Genomic DNA, 21,315 nt, shown 5'->3' with positions numbered 1-21,315 from the left:
GCCAGATGTGGGGCTGGATCTCAGGACCCCGGGATCATGGGCCACCCAGGCGCCCTGGGTGCACACTTCTTATCACAGGGCCAAGGTAGCCAGCCATTCTTTTTTGCTGTAATCACCTGCGCTGCCTGTTACCCTTGACCAAAGACTGCTAGTGGTACCCCACTTGGGAGGCTGCCACCAACGGTGGGACAGGGCACGTGATAGACCCGATTTCCAGCGTTGCCCGCACCCTGGACCTACAAGGATGGGCTGACCCTGATACCCCGCCATGCCCTGCCTTTGGATGCAGCGCACTGCCTGCTGGCATGGAGCGCCATCGCTGGTAGAAGGGAGTGGAGCTCAGATAGCCCAGGTACGAGATGGCGGCCGCACAGTTAGAGCTTCAACTGGTGGTGAATTGGGATGGTATGCCCATGGAAGGGAGTGCACTAGGGAGCGCAGTAGATGATGCATTTTGGAAAGCATGATGAATTAGTAATTAGTAATGAGAACTATGGGATTGAATGGCTAGTGGTAGGCTGGGTTGACACTTGTTGTAAAGGACAAAGGCAGAGTCAACTGGCTATTGGAGGCCGTCCTTAAGATCTCCATGGTAGCAAACAAAGAGGCTTTCATCTTTGGGGGGAGCAGTGCGGGGGAGAAAAGCTAAGGGTCTGGCTGGGACTTAGTCTTCAGGGAAGTGGAGTTCCAAAGAAGGTTGAACTCCTAACCACGGCAGGTCTGCTATACCAAAGTCATCCTGGTTGGGAGAAAATGGCACCCTGGCATACTGATAGAGTTATATGCCTTGAGGCCCCTGTGGTCTGAAATTCACTGATTCTCCTTAACCTTCTGAGACCGCAGAAGTAAGTGGGCTAACCCACCCTATTAAAAATTAAAATCTTGAGGCATCTGGGTGTCTCAGTTGGTTAAGCATCCCACTTGATCTCCACTCAGGTCTCCATCTTAGGGTGGTGAGTTCAGGCCCCATGCTGGGCGTGGAGCCTACTTAAAAAAAAACACAAGCAAAAAAACACTGAAATCTTTTATTTGAATACATTGCAGAGGTATTCTTCACAAATACAGAGTAGGCTTTTTTTGCTGTCTTCCCCAGTTTCCCTCCCGGTGTCTAACTAGGGCTGTGTCCCAGCATAACACAGCAGGGGATGTGCTCAGGCTGAGAAGGGAGATAAAGGTACCACACCCTACAGAAGCTGAAAGACCTAACCAGCATGTACCAGCTTGGGGACTATGGTCGGGACTGGATTATGGGTGCCTGATAAAGGGGAGGGAGTTAAGATTGGGTAAGGTGAATTTGTTGATTGGGGAGTATTTTTCTTAGATACAAGATTTAATATCCTGTCAGGGACCCCAGGAGTTTGTGTGAACTTGCTGCCAGGATGGCTTCCAGGAGCATGAAAGAGAGCAATCTACACTTTCAATGCCATCCTGATCAAAATACCAATGACATTTTTTCAAAGAGCTGGAACAAACAGCCCTTAAATTTGTGTGGAACCAGAAAAGGCCCCGAATCGCCAAGGAACTGTTGAAAAGGAAAAACAAAGCTGGGGGCATCACAATGCAGGATTTCGAGCTGTACTACAAAGCTGTGATCACAAAGACAGCATGGTACTGGCACAAAAACAGACACATAGACCAATGGAACAGAATAGAGAGCCCAGAAATGGACCCTCGGCTCTTTGGGCTACCAATCTTTGACAAAGCAGGAAAAAACATCCATTGGAAAAAAGACCATCTCTTCAATAAATGGTGCTGGGAAAATTGGACAGCTACATGCAAAAGAATGAAACTTGACCACTCTCTCACACCATACACAAAGATAAACTCCAAATGGATGAAGGACCTCGATGTGAGACAGGAATCCATCAAAATCCTAGAGGAGAACATAGGCAGCAACCTCGTTGACATCGGCCACAGCAACTTTTTTCATGACACGTCTCCAAAGGCAAGAGAAACAAAAGAAAAAATGAACTTGTGGGACTTCATCAAGATAAGCTTCTGCACAGCCAAGGAAACAGTCAAAAAAACTAGGAGGCAGCCCACGGAGTGGGAGAAGATGTTTGCAAATGACACTACAGATAAAAGACTGGTATCCAGGATATATAAAGAACTTCTCAAACTCAATACACGAGAAACAAATAAATCAATAAAATGGGCAGAAGATATGAACAGACCCTTTTCAAATGAAGACATACAAATGGCTAACAGACACAAAATCATTAACCATCAGGGAAATTCAAATCAAAACCACATTGAGATACCAGCTTATGCCAGTTAGAATGGCAAAAATTGACGAGGCAAGAAACAACAAATGTTGGAGAGAATGTGGAGAAAGGGGATCCCTCCTACATTGTTGGGGGAATGCAGGTTGGTACAGCCACTTTGGAAAACAGTGTGGAGATCCCTTAAAAAGTTAAAAATTGAGCTACCCTATGATCCAGCAATTGCCCTACTGGGTATTCACCCCAAAGATACGGACGTAGTGAAGAGAAGGGCTATATACACCCCAATGTTCGTAGCAGCATTGTCCACAATAGCTAAATTGTGGAGGGAGCTGAGATGCCCTTCAACAGATGACTGGATTAAGAAGATGTGGTCCATATATACAATGGAAAATTACTCAGCCATCAGAAGGAACAATTACACCACATTTGCAGCAACATGGACGGGACTAGAGGAGATTATGCTGAGTGAAGTCAAGCAGAGAAAGACAATTATCATACAGTCTCACTCATTTATGGAAATAAGAAATAGCAGGAAGATCGGTAGGAGAAGGAAGGGAAGAATGAAGGGGGAGTAAACAGAAGGAGGAAGGAACCATGAGAGACTATGGACTCTGGGAAACAAACTGAGGGCTTCAGAGGGGAGGGGGTGGGGAATAAGGGTAGGCCAGTGATGGGTATTAAGGAGGGCACATATTGCATGGAGCACTGGGTGTTATACACAAATAATGAATCATGGAACACTACATCAAAAAACTAAGGATATGCTGTATGGTGACTAACATAATAAAAAATTATTAAAAAAAAAAAAAAAGAAAGAAAGCAACGGCCCATGCTCAGTGAGGTTGCAATTCCGGGACTGCTGACAGGTGGCAGCTGAAGGCTAGGCTAACACACTCAAGGAAGTTGTCGGGCTGGTATAGATGCACTTGCGGTGTAAGGCCAGGAAACCTAAGCAGATGGGTATATTCCACAGGAAGGCCCAGCGAACACACCGTTTAGCAGGGCTCTGGGAATATGCTGATGAGAGGGGCAGCGGCGTCAGTTTAGCGGTGGGGTACCTGCGTAGGCCGGTGTTGAACAGTAAGAGCGGCTGTCACAGAATTAGCCTCGCTCATAGAAACAGGGATGGTAGGACCCTGAAGCAGTTGAGGTCAGGCGGCGGCATAAACCATCAGAAGTCAGGTTCACACCGTTTAGTATGAGTATGAGGCTGGAGCGGCAGCCAAGGCATCTGACCCACAAAGAGTTCCAGAAATGGGTGTTGTGCGCAGACGATGGATCATGGAGCTCTACCTCGGGGACTAATGAAGTACTGTATGGTGACTAACGTAACGTTAAGAAAAAATGATTTAAAGAACACAGTGTCTTTAGGTGCGGGATGGAAGGGCAGCCACCAAGAGTAATAGTCTTATTATCAGAAGAACTCAAGGCTTGATGGTTGGGAGGCTGAGGGCAGTCAGCTCAATACAAAAGCATGATCCCTTGCCAAGTTCTAGACCTGAGTCCGTTTTCAGGGCTGAAGCCGTCTGGTTGAAAAAGAGGCCGGGGCCCCAGAAGGAAGGACTATGTAACTCTGCGGTGAGTTCTTTTTGTTCTTATCTCACGTGGTTTCTGTGGGTCATGAATTTGGTTGTAGCTTAGCTGGGTGGTGCTGGCTCATTGGCGTCTCTGAGGATGCAGGCAAGACCCGGGCTGGGGCTGCAATCATTTGAAGGTTCGGCTGGGCCTGGAGTACCCACTTGCAAGTACCCTCACATGCCTGGTCAGTTTTTGACAAGAAGCCTCAGTTGCTTGCCCATGGACCTTTCCATAAGGCTGCTTGAGTGTCTCTATGACATGAAAGCAAGTGTTCCAAGCGGAAGCACAGTGGAAGTCACAGTGCCTTTTATGACCTAACTTTGGAAGTCACACACTGTAATTTCCACAGATTATCATAGGTCTGCCTTATTCAGAGCTGCAGGGGACTTCACAAGGGCACCAATGGATACCAGGAGGCAAGTATCATCGTGGCCATTTTGGAGGCTGCCTACCACACTTGGGCAAATGTAAACGAGGGGGATTGGAAGGTACAAGCAATTTGAGGAGTGGACAGGGGAAAGGAGGATATATAAACAGTTTGAATATTGTTGCACATAGGGTCAGAGTTGACATGAGTATCTGGACATACGAAACATAACTGTGGCCCACTGTTAGGATGGGGACCTACGGGGAGCCAGATAATAAATAGAATCCGGGGTCAGAATCCAGCTCACAATGTAACCCTGTGTCACTGCCCAGTTTGCAGTTGTGTAATTGGAATAGAATATTTGGAAATCAATGCAGTACCCACATTGGGTCTTTCATCTGTGGGATCGGAGCTATCATGATGGGGAAGGCCAAGTGGAGGCCTCTGTACCCTTTTCTATTCCTGGTCAAGATAGTAAATATAGGGGCGCCTGGGTGGCACAGCGGTTAAGCGTCTGCCTTCGGCTCAGGGCGTGATCCCAGCGTTATGGGATCGAGCCCCACATCAGGCTCCTCCGCTATGAGCCTGCTTCTTCCTCTCCCACTCCCCCTGCTTGTGTTCCCTCTCTCGCTGGCTGTCTCTTTCCTGTCGAATAAATAAATAAATAAATAAATCTTAAAAAAAAAAAAGATAGTAAATATAAAACAGTATCAGATGCTAGGTATGACAGATAATGTTGTCATTCTTAAGGATGCAAGGACTTGAGTGGTGAACCTTGTCCTATTTCCATTTAATTCAGCAGTCTACCTCTGCAGAAACCAGGTTCATCCTGGAGATTGGCCAAGATTTCTGTAAAATCAGCCAGATAGTAGCTCCAGCCGAAGCTGCCATGTCAGATGGGCTTATTTTGCTCGAGCCAGATTAAAGACGTCTCGGGTATATGGTGTACAAAGGTTAATGGGCACATCTGTTTCTGTCCCTATCAGATACCGTTTGCATTCCCACGGAACAGGCGACAATATACGTTTAATCTTGCCCCAGGATTATACCCTTCCTCCCTCTGTCGTAGTTCAGAGAGATCTGGACCACCTACCACCTGGGCATCCACAGAACGTAGCGCCCATTCACTACTCTGACAGTATGCTAATCGAGCTGGGTTAGTGAGAGATGGCTGGCGTGTTGGAGGCCTTGGTAAGAGACATCCACTGCATTGCTGGAGACAGTGCCTGTGAAGAGTCAGGGATCTGCCACATGAGAACAATTTGGAGTGCCCCAGCGGTCAAGGACATGCTGGGTCATATCCAAAGGAAAAGATGAATTATCACAACTTGGACCTCCTATGGCAAAGAAGGAAGCACGATGCCTGGTAGGACTCTTCAGGTTTTGGAGACAACATAGTCCGTATCTCGGAATACTTCTCTGGCATGTATACTGGGTGACACGAAAGACTGCCGCTTTTTTTTTTTTTAAGATTTTATTTATTAGTGTGCATGTGTGCACAAGCAGGGGGAGGGACAGAGGGAGAAGCAGACTCCCCACTGAGCACGGAGCCTGACATAAGGGCTTGATCTGAGGACCCCAAGATCATGACCTGAGCTGAAGTCAGACGCTTAACCGATTGAGCCACCCAGGTGCCCGAAAAGACTGCGACTTGGAGTGTATCCCAGAATAGGAACGTTCTCTGCGGAGTAGCAGAGTCTAGGCTGTAATGAAAACAGCCCTGGTGCTTGGGCCACAAGACTGCACAGATCTGAGGGGACCGGGGTATCAGTGATAGGAAAAGGTACCTTCTAGGGGCCTGGAGCCAGGCCGTGCAGTCTGCAGAGGTGACTCATGCGTGTTTTATGACGAGGCCCGTCAGACAGGACATGACCCCATGGCCAGAACGGCTCGTCAGGAGGTGAGTTCTGTCAAAGCCACCAAGTCATAAAGTTGGTGAGGTTCAGCCGCCATCCATTGTGAGGCAGGGGATCCCGTTGAGTTGGAAGCTGTGGCTGCCACCTGAACACTTGATCCTCTTTGTGTCCACTCCCCAGCTGGTAGGAAAAGGAGCTCCCATCTTGGTGGGAGTAATTGACCCAGATTAGGAGGGGATAGGGCTGCTTTTAAACCAGGGGTAGAGAGGAATAAATCTGACTCCCAGGAGATCCATTTAGGGGCCTCCTGGTATTTCCTTGCCCTGTCGTGACAGTGGAGAGACAGGTGCCGCAACCCTCACTGCAAGGGGCATAGTGACAGGGTTCAGACCCTTCAGAGATGAAGGTGTGAGCCAGGCCACCTGGCACCCTAGCAAGGGCAGCAGAGGTGATAGGGACCTTGAGGGGAATCTACAAGGAATAGTGTGGGAGGACAAGGTGAGTATCCATCGGTGCCCAAGACCAACTGCCGTGGCCAAGACTATCACTGCCTAACTGGCCTGCCTCTTCTAAGTCTCCCCCAGGGTTAGAGGCCCCTGGAATCCCAGAGGAGACTTCCCAACAGACGAAGTGCATTCCGGCAGTGCACGTGGTAGGAGTCGGCCAGCAATAGATCCTGGTTTTGTGGACAAGAAAAGCAGTGGCCGGTTGTTGGCTCCGCACAGGAGCCAGAGGCCTCAGCTCATCATGTCCTGCTGGGCCGAGAGCCGTGGGCCTTGGGCCGAAAATCCCTGTGCAGGGGAAATGATGCCTTGGAACCTAGGAGAAGGCCCTGAGAAGATCCGTGTGACACGTGGAATATGTGCTCACAACATCCCCTCCACTGTAAAGGGAGGTTGGTGAGGGTCGTTGAGGTGCACAGCAGGGAGATGCTTGGGCTTCAGTTGGGAGAAGCTGGAGGTGTGAACGGCTCCTTCTGAGGAAGGCATTTGGCAGGAAGGCTGACAGGCTGCGGGAGGGGAAGGGATGTTGTCTACGAGTATGAGGCGTTCTCACCGCCGAGTTCTGGGGAACTTCTTCTCTGTGTCTTGTGCGGACGTCAATAGAACGTACATCCCTCGTGGAGAGTTTGGTATTTGGACTGACTTGTGCCGAGTGAGAAGGGCGTGGAGGAGGGGCAAGGGCAGAGATGCCCCTGAGGGTCCCTGGCATGTCGTTTCCCTTGGGCTGTCCCTTCAGAGAAATGGGACATTTCAGAAGCACGGGGAGGCTTCAGACACAGCCACTTGTGCAGCTAGGGCCCTGCTGCTTCAGAGGAGCTCTGCCATCAGAACAGTTGGTGGATCGTGATAGGGGCTTGGTCCTCCCTCTCCTGCCCTGTCTGCTCTGTACTGCCTACCAGGCCTCAGCTCTGAGCAGGTGCCCTTTCTCACTCACACATAGGCGGAAAATGCTCAGTCGGGCCGTAGTCCAGTGTTTCGGTGGCTAAAATGATCATTTACCAGACCAGCTCCAGCGCAGTCCCCTCGTCCCCCAGAGAAGAGCAGCCTGCTGTAGGACGAGGGCTGGGAGCTGCTCCAGGGAGCAGCAGGGCAGAGTCAGGGTGGGAACTGGAGGATGGCCGGGCCCGGGTGTGGATTGCTGGCTCTGCTGGGGGTGGAGGGAAAATGCACGTGTTTGTAGAGAATCCTCCGGAACCACAGGGCCGGCGACGTTCTCCAGCCCTTGTCCGGGGCCCTGCTTGTGCGTGTCACTCCTGAGGCCTTTGCTGGTCCTGCAGTTGATTTCTGACTTTACCGCCCACGCAGGCTTAGGTTTTGGTTTCTGTAGTCCGCACACTAGTTCCCCTGATCCACCTTTTGCCAGATTCCAAAATGTGGCTTTTTCTTGAAGAGCAGGGATGTCTAACTCCTTCCCTTGGGCTTTCTGGTTTTCGCTCTTCCTTTACTTGGTTTGGGTTTTCAGGTGGCAGCTCAGAGCACTCATGTTCAGTCATCCAAGTGTCATGAGAAGTTCACTGATAGAAGTCACTCTAATGTGTCGCTGTCCTTTTGTTCTTGGAAGAAATGCTCTCTGATTCTGCTTCGTTATGAGACACTGTTTCGTTCTGTTTAATAATATTTTATTCAGGACTGTTGTATGTACTTATACTGGGGATGGTGCTTTAATTTTCCTTTTTCTTGTTTTTCCCTGACATTCTGTGTCAAAATTTTACTGGCCCCGTAAGAGGAGTTTTATATCTTTTTGATTTTTTGAAAATAATTTTCTTGTCTCTGAATTGCATTGAAGCCGGGTGGGATGTGATGAGTAGGAATGCACCTGTAGAGCGGGAAAGAGGCCAGATCTGAAATGTGGAAAGTTGCCGTTACCACTTTAGAAGGCCTGTCTGCCAGAGAAGGCAAACGAAACCTCAGGACCTGACCTCTTACCCCTGGGCTAGGGTAAGGGATGGGTTGTTCAGTCCTGCTCCTTAAAATCACCTTGGAGATGATGATGATGTTGGGGAAAGCTCAAGAAATTAAGTTTGGAACAATTTATGGTCTCTGAAGTCCAATAAGGAACAGAGATAAAGGCCTAATTATTCTCCTTTCAGGCATCTGGGATTAGGGTAAGGGACACTGGTGCCACCAGCAGAGAGAGAGAGCTGCAGATTTAGCACTAGAAGTGTAGGATGGAAGGAGGGGTGGGAGACCTCCTGGGAGCCCACTTCTGCTAAGAAGGGTGGTGGAGGCTGGGTTTTCCTGGCCCAACAGAAGGAGGGTGAGCACCGTGAAAATCCACTCAGGATTTTCCCTTACCTTGCCCCAGGTCCGTGGAGATGAGCGGACAGGACTCTCTCAGTCTCTTGGATCTTGCAGTGCAGAGCCTGCTGAACGATGAGGACTCAGCTGTCCGTGCTCTGGAGGAGCTCCCCGTGGGCCTTTTCCCAACCCTGTCCACGGCAGCCTTTGATGGGGGACACACAAAGACTGTGACAGCAATGGTGCAGGCCTGGCCCTTCCCCTGCCTCTGTCTGGGATCGTTAGGAGATCATTCAATAACTCAAGATCTCACAGAAGCCGTCCTAGATGGGCTGGAATTGGTTCCTACCCATGCTGCTTGTCCGAGGTAAGTGGAGAGACGGGGTGCTGGTAGGGGAGCAGTGAACTGAGGAAGTGGGAGCTGGATTCAGGGATGTGGAGCCCAGGCTTGTGCCACCAGGTACAACATTGATCATGGCGAGGCCTTGAGGCCGCTGCTCAGGGTCCCTCTGAGAAGAGAGCCCTGGTGTAGTTCAGAGCTGATCACGCTGCTGAGGTGGTTAAGAGTGTGGCTAGGTTCCCGGCTGCATCCCCGGACTGTATAAAAGGTGGGCACCGAGGAGGGCCTTTTGAAGGCATAGCGGGTGGCCGTGGGCAGGGCTGCTGGCTGGCTCAGAGGCCCTTCCCAGGGTCCGCTGCTGCTGGTCTCCTGCCAGCCCTGCTCTGCTGGCCTGAAAGTCCCAGCCTCTGTTCTCCTCATTCCCCGCAGGAGATCGAATCTGAAGGTGCTGGATTTTACCCATGACTTTGAGCACTCCAACTGGGAGGAGTGCTCTGAGACTACTCCTGCCCCCTTCACAATCACGCACATGCTGGAAGAGCCGGAGGGGGACCCGCTAGTGCCCAGTTCCAGAGAACAGCCTCCGCATCATTGAGAACCCGTGGAAATCCACACAGACCTTTTCCTCGGTGGTTTGTTCGGCTTCTTCCACCTGTCGGGGTTCCCCTCGTACATACTGCAGAGAGTCGAGAAGAGCCATGGCTGTCTGCGTCCCCGCTGTCGGACCCTGGTCCTCAACTGGGTGCCGTTCCGCCGCCTCGTAGAGATCCTGGGAATGCTGGAGCTGGAGACCATCCGAGAGGTGAGGCTTCATCACAGGAGTAGGTTCTGCATCCGGTCGGACCTGATCCAGTTCTTCACCCACGTAGGGCAGATGAGCAACCTGGGCCACCTCTTCATGAACGACATCCCCTGGGATTTCCCTGCGGACTGTTTCTCTTTGTTGAGTCCGCTGGGCCGCCTCCAGAAGCTCCACCTCATCTTTGGCTGTCTCTCGGACCAGCTGCAGAAGATGCTGAGGTGAGTGTTGGCAAGTCTCCCTGAAGGTGCGGAGGCCAGGATCCCAGGACGCGTCTCTGGGCATTGCTGCGTTGGCACAGAGACCAGCCTGGACTCTTTCCCTTCTGTGGGTCCGCAGGGTCATGGCTGGACCCAGACTGCAAGGCGGGTTCCTGGGGGCCAGCCGGTGGCTGGCGGCTACCATAGAAGAGAAGGATGCAGGTCTGAAATTGGCGTCTCATCCACTCATTCATTCATGCACTTAGTCCATGCCAAGCAGGCAGCTAAGAATGGATATGAGACCCTGAACAAGATCAGGGTCTTGTCTTCCTAGAGCTTATGTAGAGAAGATGATAAGAGGATGGTGAGTCGTGAGGGTGGTGTTTGAAGTAGGGAACTGCTCCCGCGACATCTAAGCTCAGCTGATTTGGTGAACTCATTCCCCTCGTTTATGTCTCACAGACTTCTCTGTGGCACGCCCTGGAATAGGGAGCTGTTCTCCTGGGGCCTGGTCTTTGAGTAAATAGAAGCAAGAGGAACCATCCTCCTGAATCTTCCACCAAGTAAAACCTAGGCCTTAGCACAAGTAGGAGCTATATCTAAATTTTATTAATTCTACACTTTATGGAGCATGAGTGATGACGTGGCTCGTTAGGAAGCTGAGGCTAAGAGGTGTGCCCAATACCATACTGTGAAAACAGAGGTCCTGTGGGGAATGGGGAAATGTTTCACTCCCAGCTGTGTTCTTAACCGCTACAGAGGATGGCTCCCACCATTTGCATCCAGACCGAGGTAGGAGTAGTGCAGATTTCTCAGCCTGGGTTTCTGGATCTTTCCCGAGCGTATCTTGAGCCACACTCCAGTTTCCAAGAAGTAAACCGTGTCTGTCTCTCCACAGTGGCCTGCAAAAACCACTAGAAACGCTGGTGATCAATGGATGTAGGCTCACTGAGAAGGACATCTCCTACTTGTCCCAGAGCGTTCATGCCACCCACCTGAAGGAGTTGGTTCTCTGTGGCAATAACCTGTCCCAGATGGTTCCTGGGCCCCTCGAGGTTCCGCTGGGGGAGGTGTCAGGCACTCTGCAGCACCTGAACTTGAGAAGCTGCCGGCTGAAGGAAGCCCAGCTCCCTGTGCTGCTGCTCCCGCCTCCGCTCTCTGGTGTTCTGTGACAACGTCATCTCCACGTCGGGCATCACGAACGTGCTGCAGCACTTAGCGGCGCTGAAGGAGCTGGAGCGCGTGCAGTACCCGGTCCCTGCTGAGCGTGCCGTGTACTTGGATGAGTGCAGCTGGGGGACCCGAGCAGGGCGGAGCTCGCCCGTGCGCACGCCAAGTTGCGGGAAATGTTGCAGGCACTGCAGCGGGCCGACATGGAGTTCACCAATTCGACCTCGGTGGCCTGACTTACGAAAAGGCACAGCTGACCTGATGGGGAAGAGGGGCAGCAGCGGGTGCTGGAGCCGTGGCAGTGGATTTTCCGACTGGATGGTGCGGCTTTGAGGAAAACTATGAAAACAAGAAAAAACACAACGAACGCTTTCTGGATCCCGCTGGGGCTCCCTTATTCATGACATCGACAAGCACCGGTCAAAAATGAGCACTGCAGGTGCTGTTCTAGTGCCCGATATAAAAAGACAGCTTCTCCCAGCACTTGTGCTTCTGGTCTGTTTGCCCAATTTCCCTTTCATTTTGCTTCAGTATTCCCACTTTGAACACCACGCAATTGGGTGAGTTTCTTCTCAAAACATTTTTTCGTTCATAAAGTAGGATCATTTCATGTTCATCAAGGGAATAGATGAATAGATGAAAGCACTCAGCTTTCATTCACGTATTTGTTCGAATACTTGTTGACTTCTGTTTTGTTCAGAAACCGCTGTCACTGAAGAAGACAGACGAGTGTAAACATTAGGTGTCTGCTTTCAACGAACTTAGCTTTGAAAGGGGTTGGGGACCACTAAACAGGTCAGCAAGCCGTAAGCCGGTTTCAGAGGAGTGCCATGAGAACAACAACACCAGTATGATGAGGGGTTACCGGAGTGGGGGGACTGTGGGATGATTGAGACTATATATTGGTCTGTCCTCCGTTCCTGGCACAGAGCTTCTGAAACCCGGTGTCCTTTCCTAAGTAAGAACACTGGGAGCGTCCTTCGTTGCACCATTTGGCCTTTGACCCCACCCCTGACGCAGGGCTCTTGAAACCCTTATACATTCCTAAGTGATAAGGACACTAGGAACATCTTTTCTAATAAGGCGCCTCAGGGTGGGCGCTCAGATGGCTCCCAGATGGGGCTGGTCCCCAGAAAGACCAAGCCATAATTAGAAGCTTGGAATTTTTAGCCCCACCCCTCATCTTCCAGAGGGGGGAGGAGGGGCTGGAAACGAGCGCGTTGATCATGCCTACATGAGGAAACCTCCATAAAGCCCCAGTAGTAGGGGTTTGGAGAGCTTCCACATACTGGGAGAGTGATGTACCCCAACACCACGAGGACAGAAGCTTCTGCACTTGGACCCCCTCCCCCCCAGACCGCACCCTATGTATCTCTTCACCTGGCTCTTCGTCCATAGTATTTATCATCCTTTCATAAACTGGGAAACCTAAGTAAGTGTTTGCCTGAGGTCTGCGAGCCACTCCAGCAAATTAATCCAACCTGAGGAGGGCGTCATGGGAGCCTCTGACTTGTAGCCAAATCAGACAAGTTGTGGGTAACCTGGGGACTTAACTACTTGCTGTTGGCATCTGAAGTAGGGTGGGGGCAGTCTTGTGGGACAGAGCCCTTCAGCCGGGATGTGCCCCTGTCTCCAGGTGGATGGTGTGACTTAGTTTTTGTTGCAGGGAAAAATCCCTGCAATTTTGGTGACCAGAAGTGTCAGAAGTGCGGTGTTTTGCGTGAGGAGTAAAGGAGACCCAGGAAAAAGACGGCCAGCAGGGAAGAACTGGGGTTTTCCCTGTGAGGGAGGGAGGTAGAACTGGGGTTTTCCTATATAGTGGCGGCTCTTTTTGAGGCGGCTGGTGGGGGGAGATCAGGGAATTGAGGCTTCCAATAACTGACATATATGCCACTAACTGATAGGTGAGTGTGCAGAAGCATCCAGATAACAGGAGAGCTGGGGAGAGCCCTCCCAGGCAGATAAATGAGAGGTACCGTGAGAAGGAATCAAGGAGACGGAGGATGAAGGATATGTCAAACCCTTTGATGGTGAAAACGGAGAATCCTTTCTCATGGAGTGGCCCTTTGCATAGAGTCCCCTGGAGAAAAGCAGCTGAGCTGGAACAGGGGTGATTAAGGTGGAGGGCAGGGTAATGGAGAATTGTTCTAATTTTTGCTTCGTAATAAATGGCGGTACCTAAGCGCGTGTCTCTTCCCCACCCTGCTCCCTGTCCTGCACTACTTCCGAGAACTGCCCTTAACTTTCTGGGCCCATTTCATTTCCTTCTGTTATTTCTAATAATTTGTACTTTCGCGTTTTCTCTGTCATCTGCGATAGCGGTTTTATTTGCTTTTCTCCGATTCTGTGTCTCCGATACAGTCCCATTCCTTATCACCCAGCCTGGGATCTCCAGTGCCATGCTGGGTGTCCTTGTCTCATTCCTGATGTTGTAAGCTATGCCTCCAGCATATGGCAGTGAGAAATGATGCTGCTTGATTCAGGACGACGTTTGGGTTTTTTTCCTAGACACAAGTGTCCCCTGCTTTTTGAAAATTTGCATCACGCCCCTTGACTTGTGCGAAAGACCTACATTAGTACCTGTTTCCGCGAAGCGAAAGAAATCCAAGGAGGATTTTCACTTTTACAGAAAAATCAAAAATAGCACTCAGCGTTTGTTTGGCAGCAAGCCATTGTGGAGGCGGCACGCACCCCGAGCAGCGAGAGTGGCCCTGCCAAGCCCCCCCCCCCCCCCCCGCGACCTCTGCTCAGCGTCTTGTCGTCAAGCTACCAGAGCTGTGAACTGTGTGAGTGTCTGTGCTTTATCTTGGGTTAATTTTGTGCTTTTGTTAGCAAGGTGTGTGCTCAGGTGTCAGACAAGCCTAGGAGAGGTTATTTTTTGGGGTCTGGGAACACTAAAATGTTTTCCACATAAATTAGTGGCAGTTGCTTTGCTTTATACCATTTCAGCTTAAAAAAAGTTTTGTAAGAATGCTTTACTTTTGGGGGTGCCTGGGTGGCTCAGTTGGTTAGGCATCTGCTTTCGGCTCAGGCAGTGGTGCTGGGGCTTCTGGGATCGAGCCCCGCATTGGGCTCCCTGCTCAGCAGAGAGCCTGCTTCTCCCTCTGCCTGCTGCTCCCCCTGCTTGTGTGCGCGCGCTCACTCTCTCTCAAATAAATAAATAAAATCTTTAAGAAAATAAAAAGAATGCTCTACTTTCGGATAGGGGAAATCTATAGTTTCTAAAAGTTTAGTAGAATTCTCTGCGAAACCCTCTGGGCTTGGTGTTTCCTGCAGGATAGATCGTGATAACTTTTTCTATTCCTTCTATTGAAATTAAACTGTTTTAAGTGTATAATTCAGTGGCATGTTACATTCACAGTGTTTTGCAACCAGAACCACTATTTTCCAAAACTTCTTCATTCCAAATAGTCTCTTACCTTTACACAGTAACTTCCCATTCCCCCCCTGCCGTAACTAAGTGGCTTAAAACAACAAATTTATTCTCTCACAGTTCTGGAAGCTAGCAGTATGAAATCAGGGTATTGGCAGTGTCATGCTCTCTCTGAAATCTCTAGCAAATGTTCCTTCCTTGCCTGTTAGACCTGGTAGCCCAGGCATTCCTTGGCTCGTAGTAGCATAACTACAGTCTTTCCCGTCATCTTCACATGGTTGTCTTCCCTCCCTGTGTCCAAATTTTCTTGATAAAAACATCAGTCATACTGGATTAGGCTGGTCCCTAATCCAGTATGACCTCCTATTAATGGGATAGCATCTGTGAAGACTTACTTCCAAATAGAGTCACATTCACAAGAACCAGGAATTAGGCTTCAAGTAATCTTTCCCGGGGGGGGGGGGCACAGTTCAACCCCTAACATAATATGGTCGTCTTAATATGAAGTTCTCTAGTTCATGAACATAGGATATTTTTCTGTTTCTTTAGGTCTTTAGCTTATTTCTATTTTATAGTTTTGTAGTTTCCAGTGTACACATCTGTCACCTCCATGGTTCAGTTTAGTCCTAAGTATTTTATTCTTTTTGATGCTACTGTAAATGGAATTGTTTTCTTAAAACTTTTTGGTGGCTCATGGCTGGTGTATAGAAATACAACTGATTTTTATATCCTACAACTTTAAGAAGAGATACGATTTTATTCTTTTCCTTTCCAATTCATATGCCTTTTAAAAGTTTTTATTTGCCTAGCTGCATGGTCTAGAATTTCTAGTACTGTGTTGAAAGCAGACATACTTGTCTTGTTCCTGATCTTAGGGGGAAGGCTTTCAGTCCTTCACCATTGAGTACAGCGCCACCTGTGGTATCTCCTTAAAGGCCTTTATTATACTGAGGTAGTCTGTGTCTATACCTGGTTTATTGACTATCGCTTTTTATCATAAAAGGTTTTTGGATTTTGTTAGATACACATCAGTCGAAACGATCATGTGAGCTTTTCCCCTTCATTATACTAATGTGGTGTATTGCATTTATTAATTTTTGAATGTTGAACCATCCTTGCTTTCTGGGGATAAATTGGTTTTGGTTAAGATGTATAGTCATTTTTAAATGCTGTTAAATTGCATTTGATAGTATTTTGTTGAGGATTTCAGAATCCGTATTCATGAAGGACGTTGGCCTGTAGTTTCAATTCTTGTAGTGTTTGTCCTTAAGTGTCAGGGTGATGCTTACCTCATGGCACTAGTTAGGAAGTTTTCCTTCCTCTTCAGTTTTTTGGAAGCATTTGTGAAACAGTGTTAATTCTTTAAACGCTTGGTAGAATTTACCAGTGAAACCATCTGGTCTTGGGTTCTTCTTTGGTGGAAGCTTTCTGATTGTTTCAGTCTCCTTAAAAGTTTTAGATTATTCAGAACTTTAATTTCTTCATGATTCAGTCTTAGTAGGTTTTATGTATGTAGGAGTTTGTCCATTTTTTCTAGGTTATCTAATTTATTGGCATACAGTTCATAGTAGGTTTTTTTTTTTAAGATTTTACTTATTTATTTGACAGAGAGAGGCAGCGAGAGAAGGAACAGAAGCAGGGGGAGTGGGAGAGGGAGAAGCAGGCTTCCCGCTGAGCAGGGAGCCCGATGCGGGGCTCGATCCTAGGACGCTGGGATCATGACCTGAACCGAAGGCAGCTGCTTAATGACTGAGCCACCCAGGCGCCCCAGGTTTTTATAATCCTTTATTTTTTCTTAAGTTAGCTTTACTGAGATATCATTGACATTTAAAAATTGCATATATTTAAGTTATGCATTTGGTGTTTTGCTATATGTGTGTATATTGTGAAACGATCACCACAGTCAAGCTAATTAACACATACGTATATGTTATTTCTGCATAGGTTGTGTGCGCATGTGTAGGGCGAACATTTAAGATGTGTTCTCTTAGCAAATTACATGCATAAAATAGCAGTACTGTTAACTGTCGGCACCATGAGGTACATACATTAGATCTCCAGAAATTATTCATCTTGCATAATCGAAACTTTGTATTCTGACCAACATCATCACATTTCCTCCTCTCCCCACCCCTGGTCACCACCATTCTATTTTGCTTCTATGAATTTGAATATTTTATTTTATTTTTTTAAAGTTTTTTATTTGAGAGAGAGAGCACACGTGCGTGCAGGCACAACTGGGGGAGAAGGAAAAGCAGACCCCCTCGCTGAGCAGGGAGCCCAACATGGGACTCGGTCCCAGGACCCTGGGATCCTGACCTGAGCTGAAGGGAGACCCTTAAGCAACTGAGCACCCAGGTGCCTGAATTTGAATATTTCCGACTCCACATGTGAGATCACTTGGTGTCTCTCTCTTCTGTTTCTTGTTTATTTTGTTTAGCTACTGTCCTTCAGCTCCCACCATCTTGTCACAAGTGGCAGGATTTTCTGTTTCAGGCCATTATTCCATCATACGTGTATATATAAATGTACTTTGACAGATGAATGGATAAAAGGAACGTGATATTCTTTATCCATTCATCCCTTGACACATTTAGGTTAGGTCCATATCCTGAATAATGCTGCAAAGAGCGTGAGAGTGCAGATATCTCTTCGCATCCTGCTTTCAATTCTTTGGAAATATTTACCTGGAAATGGGATTACTGGATCATTTAACAGTTCTACTTCTAATTTTTTGAGGCATCTCCATACTGTTTCCCATGTTTGTACTAAATCGTATTCCCACCAGCAGTGGACGAGGGCTGCCTTTTCCCGCATCTTCACAAACACTAGTTATCTTTTGTCTTTTTGGTAAAACTCAGCAAGCAGGCGTGAGGTGATACCTCACTGTGGTTTTGACTTGCATTTCCCCGATGAGAGATGTTGAGAACTGTTTCATGTCCCTGTTAGCCATTTGAATTTCTTTTTTAGAGAAGTGCTATTTAGGTCTTTTGCCCAGTTTAAATCAGGTTATTTATTACTTTTAGTATTGAGTTGTAGGAGTTCCTTACATATTTTGGATATTAGTGCCTTATTGGATGTATGGTTTGCAAACCCTTTTTCCCATCCTGTGGGTCGCCTTCTCACAGTGTTGTCTCCTTTGATATGCAGAATCTTTTTAATTTCTTGTAGTCGTATTTGTCTATTTTTGCTTTTGCTGCCTGTAATTTGGTGTCCTATCTAAGAAGTTATGGCCAAGACCAATATCAAGAAGATTTTTCCTTGTTCCCTTCTGGGAGTTTTGTAGTTTCAGGCCTGAGGTTTAATTCTTTAATCCATTTGAGGTGATTTTTGTGTATGGTGTGAGACGGGTACACTTTCATTCATTTGAATGTGGATATCCAGTTTTCCCAAAACTATTTGTTGAGGAGTAGCCTATCCCCACTGTGTGCTCTTGGCACCCTTGTGGAAGATCCGTGGGCCGTAAATATGTGGGTTTATTTCTGGATTCTCTCCTCCGTTCCATTGGTTTATATGTCTGTCTTTATGGGGTTTGGTCGTTATGTAATATAATTTCAAACCAGAAAGCATTATGTCTCCAGCTTTGTTGTTCTCAAGACTGCCTTGGTATTTGCAGTATTTCGTGGTTCCATACGAATTCTATTTCAATTTTTCTGTTTGTGTAAAAGGTGTCATTGTAAAGATTTTGGTAAGGGTTGCAGTCAGTCTGTACATTACTTTGTACTATGGACATATTGACAATATTTTTCCAATCCACGAACATTATAAAATATTGATGAAGGAAATTTTTAAAGACACAAATAAATGTCTTTCCGTATAATTTTCAACACCTAGAAGTCTTGTACCTCTTATTATTTCCTAAGTATTTTATTCTCTCTGTTGCTATTGTAAATGGAATTGTTTTCTTAATTTCCTTTTTGATAGTTCATTCCTTAGTCTTTTTTTTTTTAATTTTTATTTATTTATTTGACAGAGAGAGACACAACCAGCAAGAGAGGGAACACAAGCAGGGGTAGTGGGAGAGGAAGAAGCAGGCTCCCAGCAGAGCAGGGAGCCTGATATGGGGCTCGATTCCAGGACCCTGGGATCACGCCCTGGGCTGAAGGCAGACGCCCAATGACTGAGGCACCCAGGCACCCCTCCTTAGTCTTTAGAAATGAGAATTTTTGTATGTTGATACTGTATCTTGTAAGTTTACTGAATTTGTTCTAGTAGTTTTTTGTGAAGTTTTTGTGATTTTCTACATACATGATGAATCTGTCTGCAAATAGATAATTTTACTTTTTTCTTTACGATTTCTATATCTTGATTTCTGTTTCTTTTTTTTTTTTTTTAAGATTTTGTTTATTTATTCGACAGAGATAGAGACAGCCAGCGAGAGAGGGAACACAAGCAGGGGGAGTGGGAGAGGAAGAAGCAGGCTCACAGTGGAGGAGCCTGATGTGGGGCTCGATCCCATAACGCCGGGATCACGCCCTGAGCCAAAGACAGACGCTTAACCGCTGTGCCACCCAGGCGCCCCTGATTTCTGTTTCTTGTTCGATTGCTCTGGCTAGGACTTCCAGGACAGTGGTGAATAGCAGTAGTGAGAGTGGGGATCCTTGCCTTGTTCTCGATCTTAGAGGAAAATCTTCCAGTTTTAACTCCTTGGTTATGATATTAGCTGTAGATTTTTCATAGATAGCCTTTATTGTGTTGAGGTTTCAGAGATTTTATTTATCATGACTGGATATTGAATTTTGTCAAATGTGTTTTCTGCATCTATTGAGATGATGTAATATTTGTCTTTCATCCTATTTGCATTGTGTATCCCATTGATTGGTTCGCATGTGTTGGACCAACCCTGCATCCCAGGGATAAATCCCACTTGGTTGTGGTATATGACTCTTGGTGTGCTATTGAATTTAGTTTGGAGTACAGTTGACTCTTGAACTCCCCTACAGAGTCAACAGTCTGTATAACTTTTAACTCCCCTAAAACTTAACTACAGATCGCCTACTGTTGACCAGAAACCTTACCAATACAATTAACACGTATTTTATATGTTATATGTATTATATACTGTATTTGTACAATAAACTAGAGAAAAGAAAACATTAAGAAAATCATAAAGAAGAGAAAGTAGGGGCACTTGGGTGGTGGCTTAGTCGGTTAAGTTTTTGACTCTTGATCTCAGCTCAGGTCTTGCTGTCAGGGTGGTGAATCGAGCCCCATGTCAGACCCCATGCTGGGCATGGAGCCTGCTTAAGATTTTCTCTCCCTTTTCCTCTCCCCCTCCCCCCCCCACTTGTGCACATGCTCTCTCACTCTTAAAAAAGGGGGAGAGAGAAAATCCATTTACACTACTGTATATATATTTATTGAAAAAAATTTGCGTATAGGTGTACTGGGTTAGGACTGGGGTGGTGGCAGTGGCAGTCCTGGCCCTGGGGTGGCAATGTTCTGAAGGCCGGTAGCCTCGGCCCAGTAGTGACAGCTGCTGGGTGGGCCCAGAGGTGGCAGCAGTAACACGGAGGCACAGTGTATCTGCTACCCCGTCTGCCTGCAGGTGTACCACCAGCCATGGTCAAAGCTGCGGCCAGGCTTGAGTGTGCTGGCCTCCAGGACGCCATGGGGCCAGGGCACCACTACAGGGAGGAGTCCACACCCAGCCCAGGAGAGGCCTAAGGCCTGCAGTGACCCCAGCACAGCCCTAGAGCCCAGTGCGTGGAGGACTTGGGGGGGATGGGGGCACCGGGGGTGTGGGGCTCCCTTTGCAGCACTGTATCTGCCCTCTGGGCACCTTCTTCTTGAGCCCAGCCTCCTACAGGAGTTCAACCCAGCCACCCCATCAGTACATGAGGCGACCTGCACTCTGCCCAGACCTGGGTCCCCCTGCCGGGGGCGGGGGGATGCTGGTGGCCTCATTAAGCTTCTCTAGGTACTCAGAGGGCAACAGGCATGACCTCTGTGCCAGAGGCCTTCAGTTTGATCTTACGCAGTTGTAAATAAATGCCTCGTGGCTTATGCTGTCAACTCTTTAAAAAGCCACGTGTAAGTGGACCCACGCAGTTCAAACCTGTGGTGTTCAAGGATCAACTGTATATCCTATTTTTTTCCTTAAATATACATACCTGTGATAAAGGTTACTTTATAAATTAGGTACAGTGAGAGATTAACAACACAGCTGATAATAAAACAAATTTTAATATACTGTAATAAAAGTTATGTGAATGTGGTCTCTCTCTCTCAAAACGTCTTACTGTACTGTGCTCACCCCTCCTCTTGTGATGACGTGAGATGATGAAATGCCTATGCGATGAGATGAAGTAGGTGAAAGACGTAGGCGTTGTGATGTAGTGTTAGGCTGCTGTTGACCTTCCGACCTCACCTCAGGAGGAGGGTCACAGTTAATCATGGGTCATTGAAACCATGGAAAGCAAAACCACGGGCAAGGGTGACTCCTGTATAGTCACTGTGACGCTATGATGTGGGTGCGTATATATTTACAGTTCTTGTATTTTCCTATTGAGTTAACCGTTTTATCATTACATAATGACATTCCTTATTTCTGGAGACGGTTTTTGACGTAGAGTCTGTTTTGTTTGACGTAAGCATAGCCGTCCTTTCTTTCCGTTACCGTTTGCATGGAATATGTTTTTCCATTCCTGCACTTGGGGTTTACGT

At 47.6% G+C, this 21,315-nt stretch overlaps 1 protein-coding gene across 1 annotated transcript; it reads left to right on the top strand.

Annotated features, from left to right (window-relative positions):
- The first annotated feature begins 359 nt into the window (after positions 1–359).
- On the top strand, positions 360–20,316 carry LOC148107477 (melanoma antigen preferentially expressed in tumors-like). Its single transcript, XM_087857479.1, has 7 exons — positions 360–405; positions 8,885–9,134; positions 9,537–9,666; positions 9,790–10,127; positions 11,005–11,178; positions 11,225–11,442; positions 20,198–20,316. The coding sequence occupies exons 1-7, from the start codon at positions 360–362 to the stop codon at positions 20,314–20,316; spliced, it is 1,275 nt and encodes a 424-aa protein (XP_087713605.1).
- Positions 20,317–21,315: the final 999 nt, after the last annotated feature.

Source organism: Ursus americanus, chromosome 30, assembly GCF_024610735.1.
Source record: "Ursus americanus isolate L20-20 chromosome 30, mUrsAme1.1.p, whole genome shotgun sequence".
In the NCBI taxonomy this organism is placed as follows: domain Eukaryota; kingdom Metazoa; phylum Chordata; class Mammalia; order Carnivora; family Ursidae; genus Ursus; species Ursus americanus.
Note: the sequence above shows the minus strand (reverse complement) of the source record. Positions and strands in the feature narration are given on the sequence as shown.

Coding starts and splice junctions, on each gene's coding strand:
- LOC148107477 (XM_087857479.1), top strand. CDS start 360: ATGGCGGCCGCACAGTTAGAGCTTCAACTGGTGGTGAATTGGGATG. Junction 9,135..9,536: donor ACCCATGCTGCTTGTCCGAG/GTAAGTGGAGAG, acceptor CATTCCCCGCAG/GAGATCGAATCTGAAGGTGC. Junction 11,179..11,224: donor GAGGTTCCGCTGGGGGAGGT/GTCAGGCACTCT, acceptor TGCCGGCTGAAG/GAAGCCCAGCTCCCTGTGCT.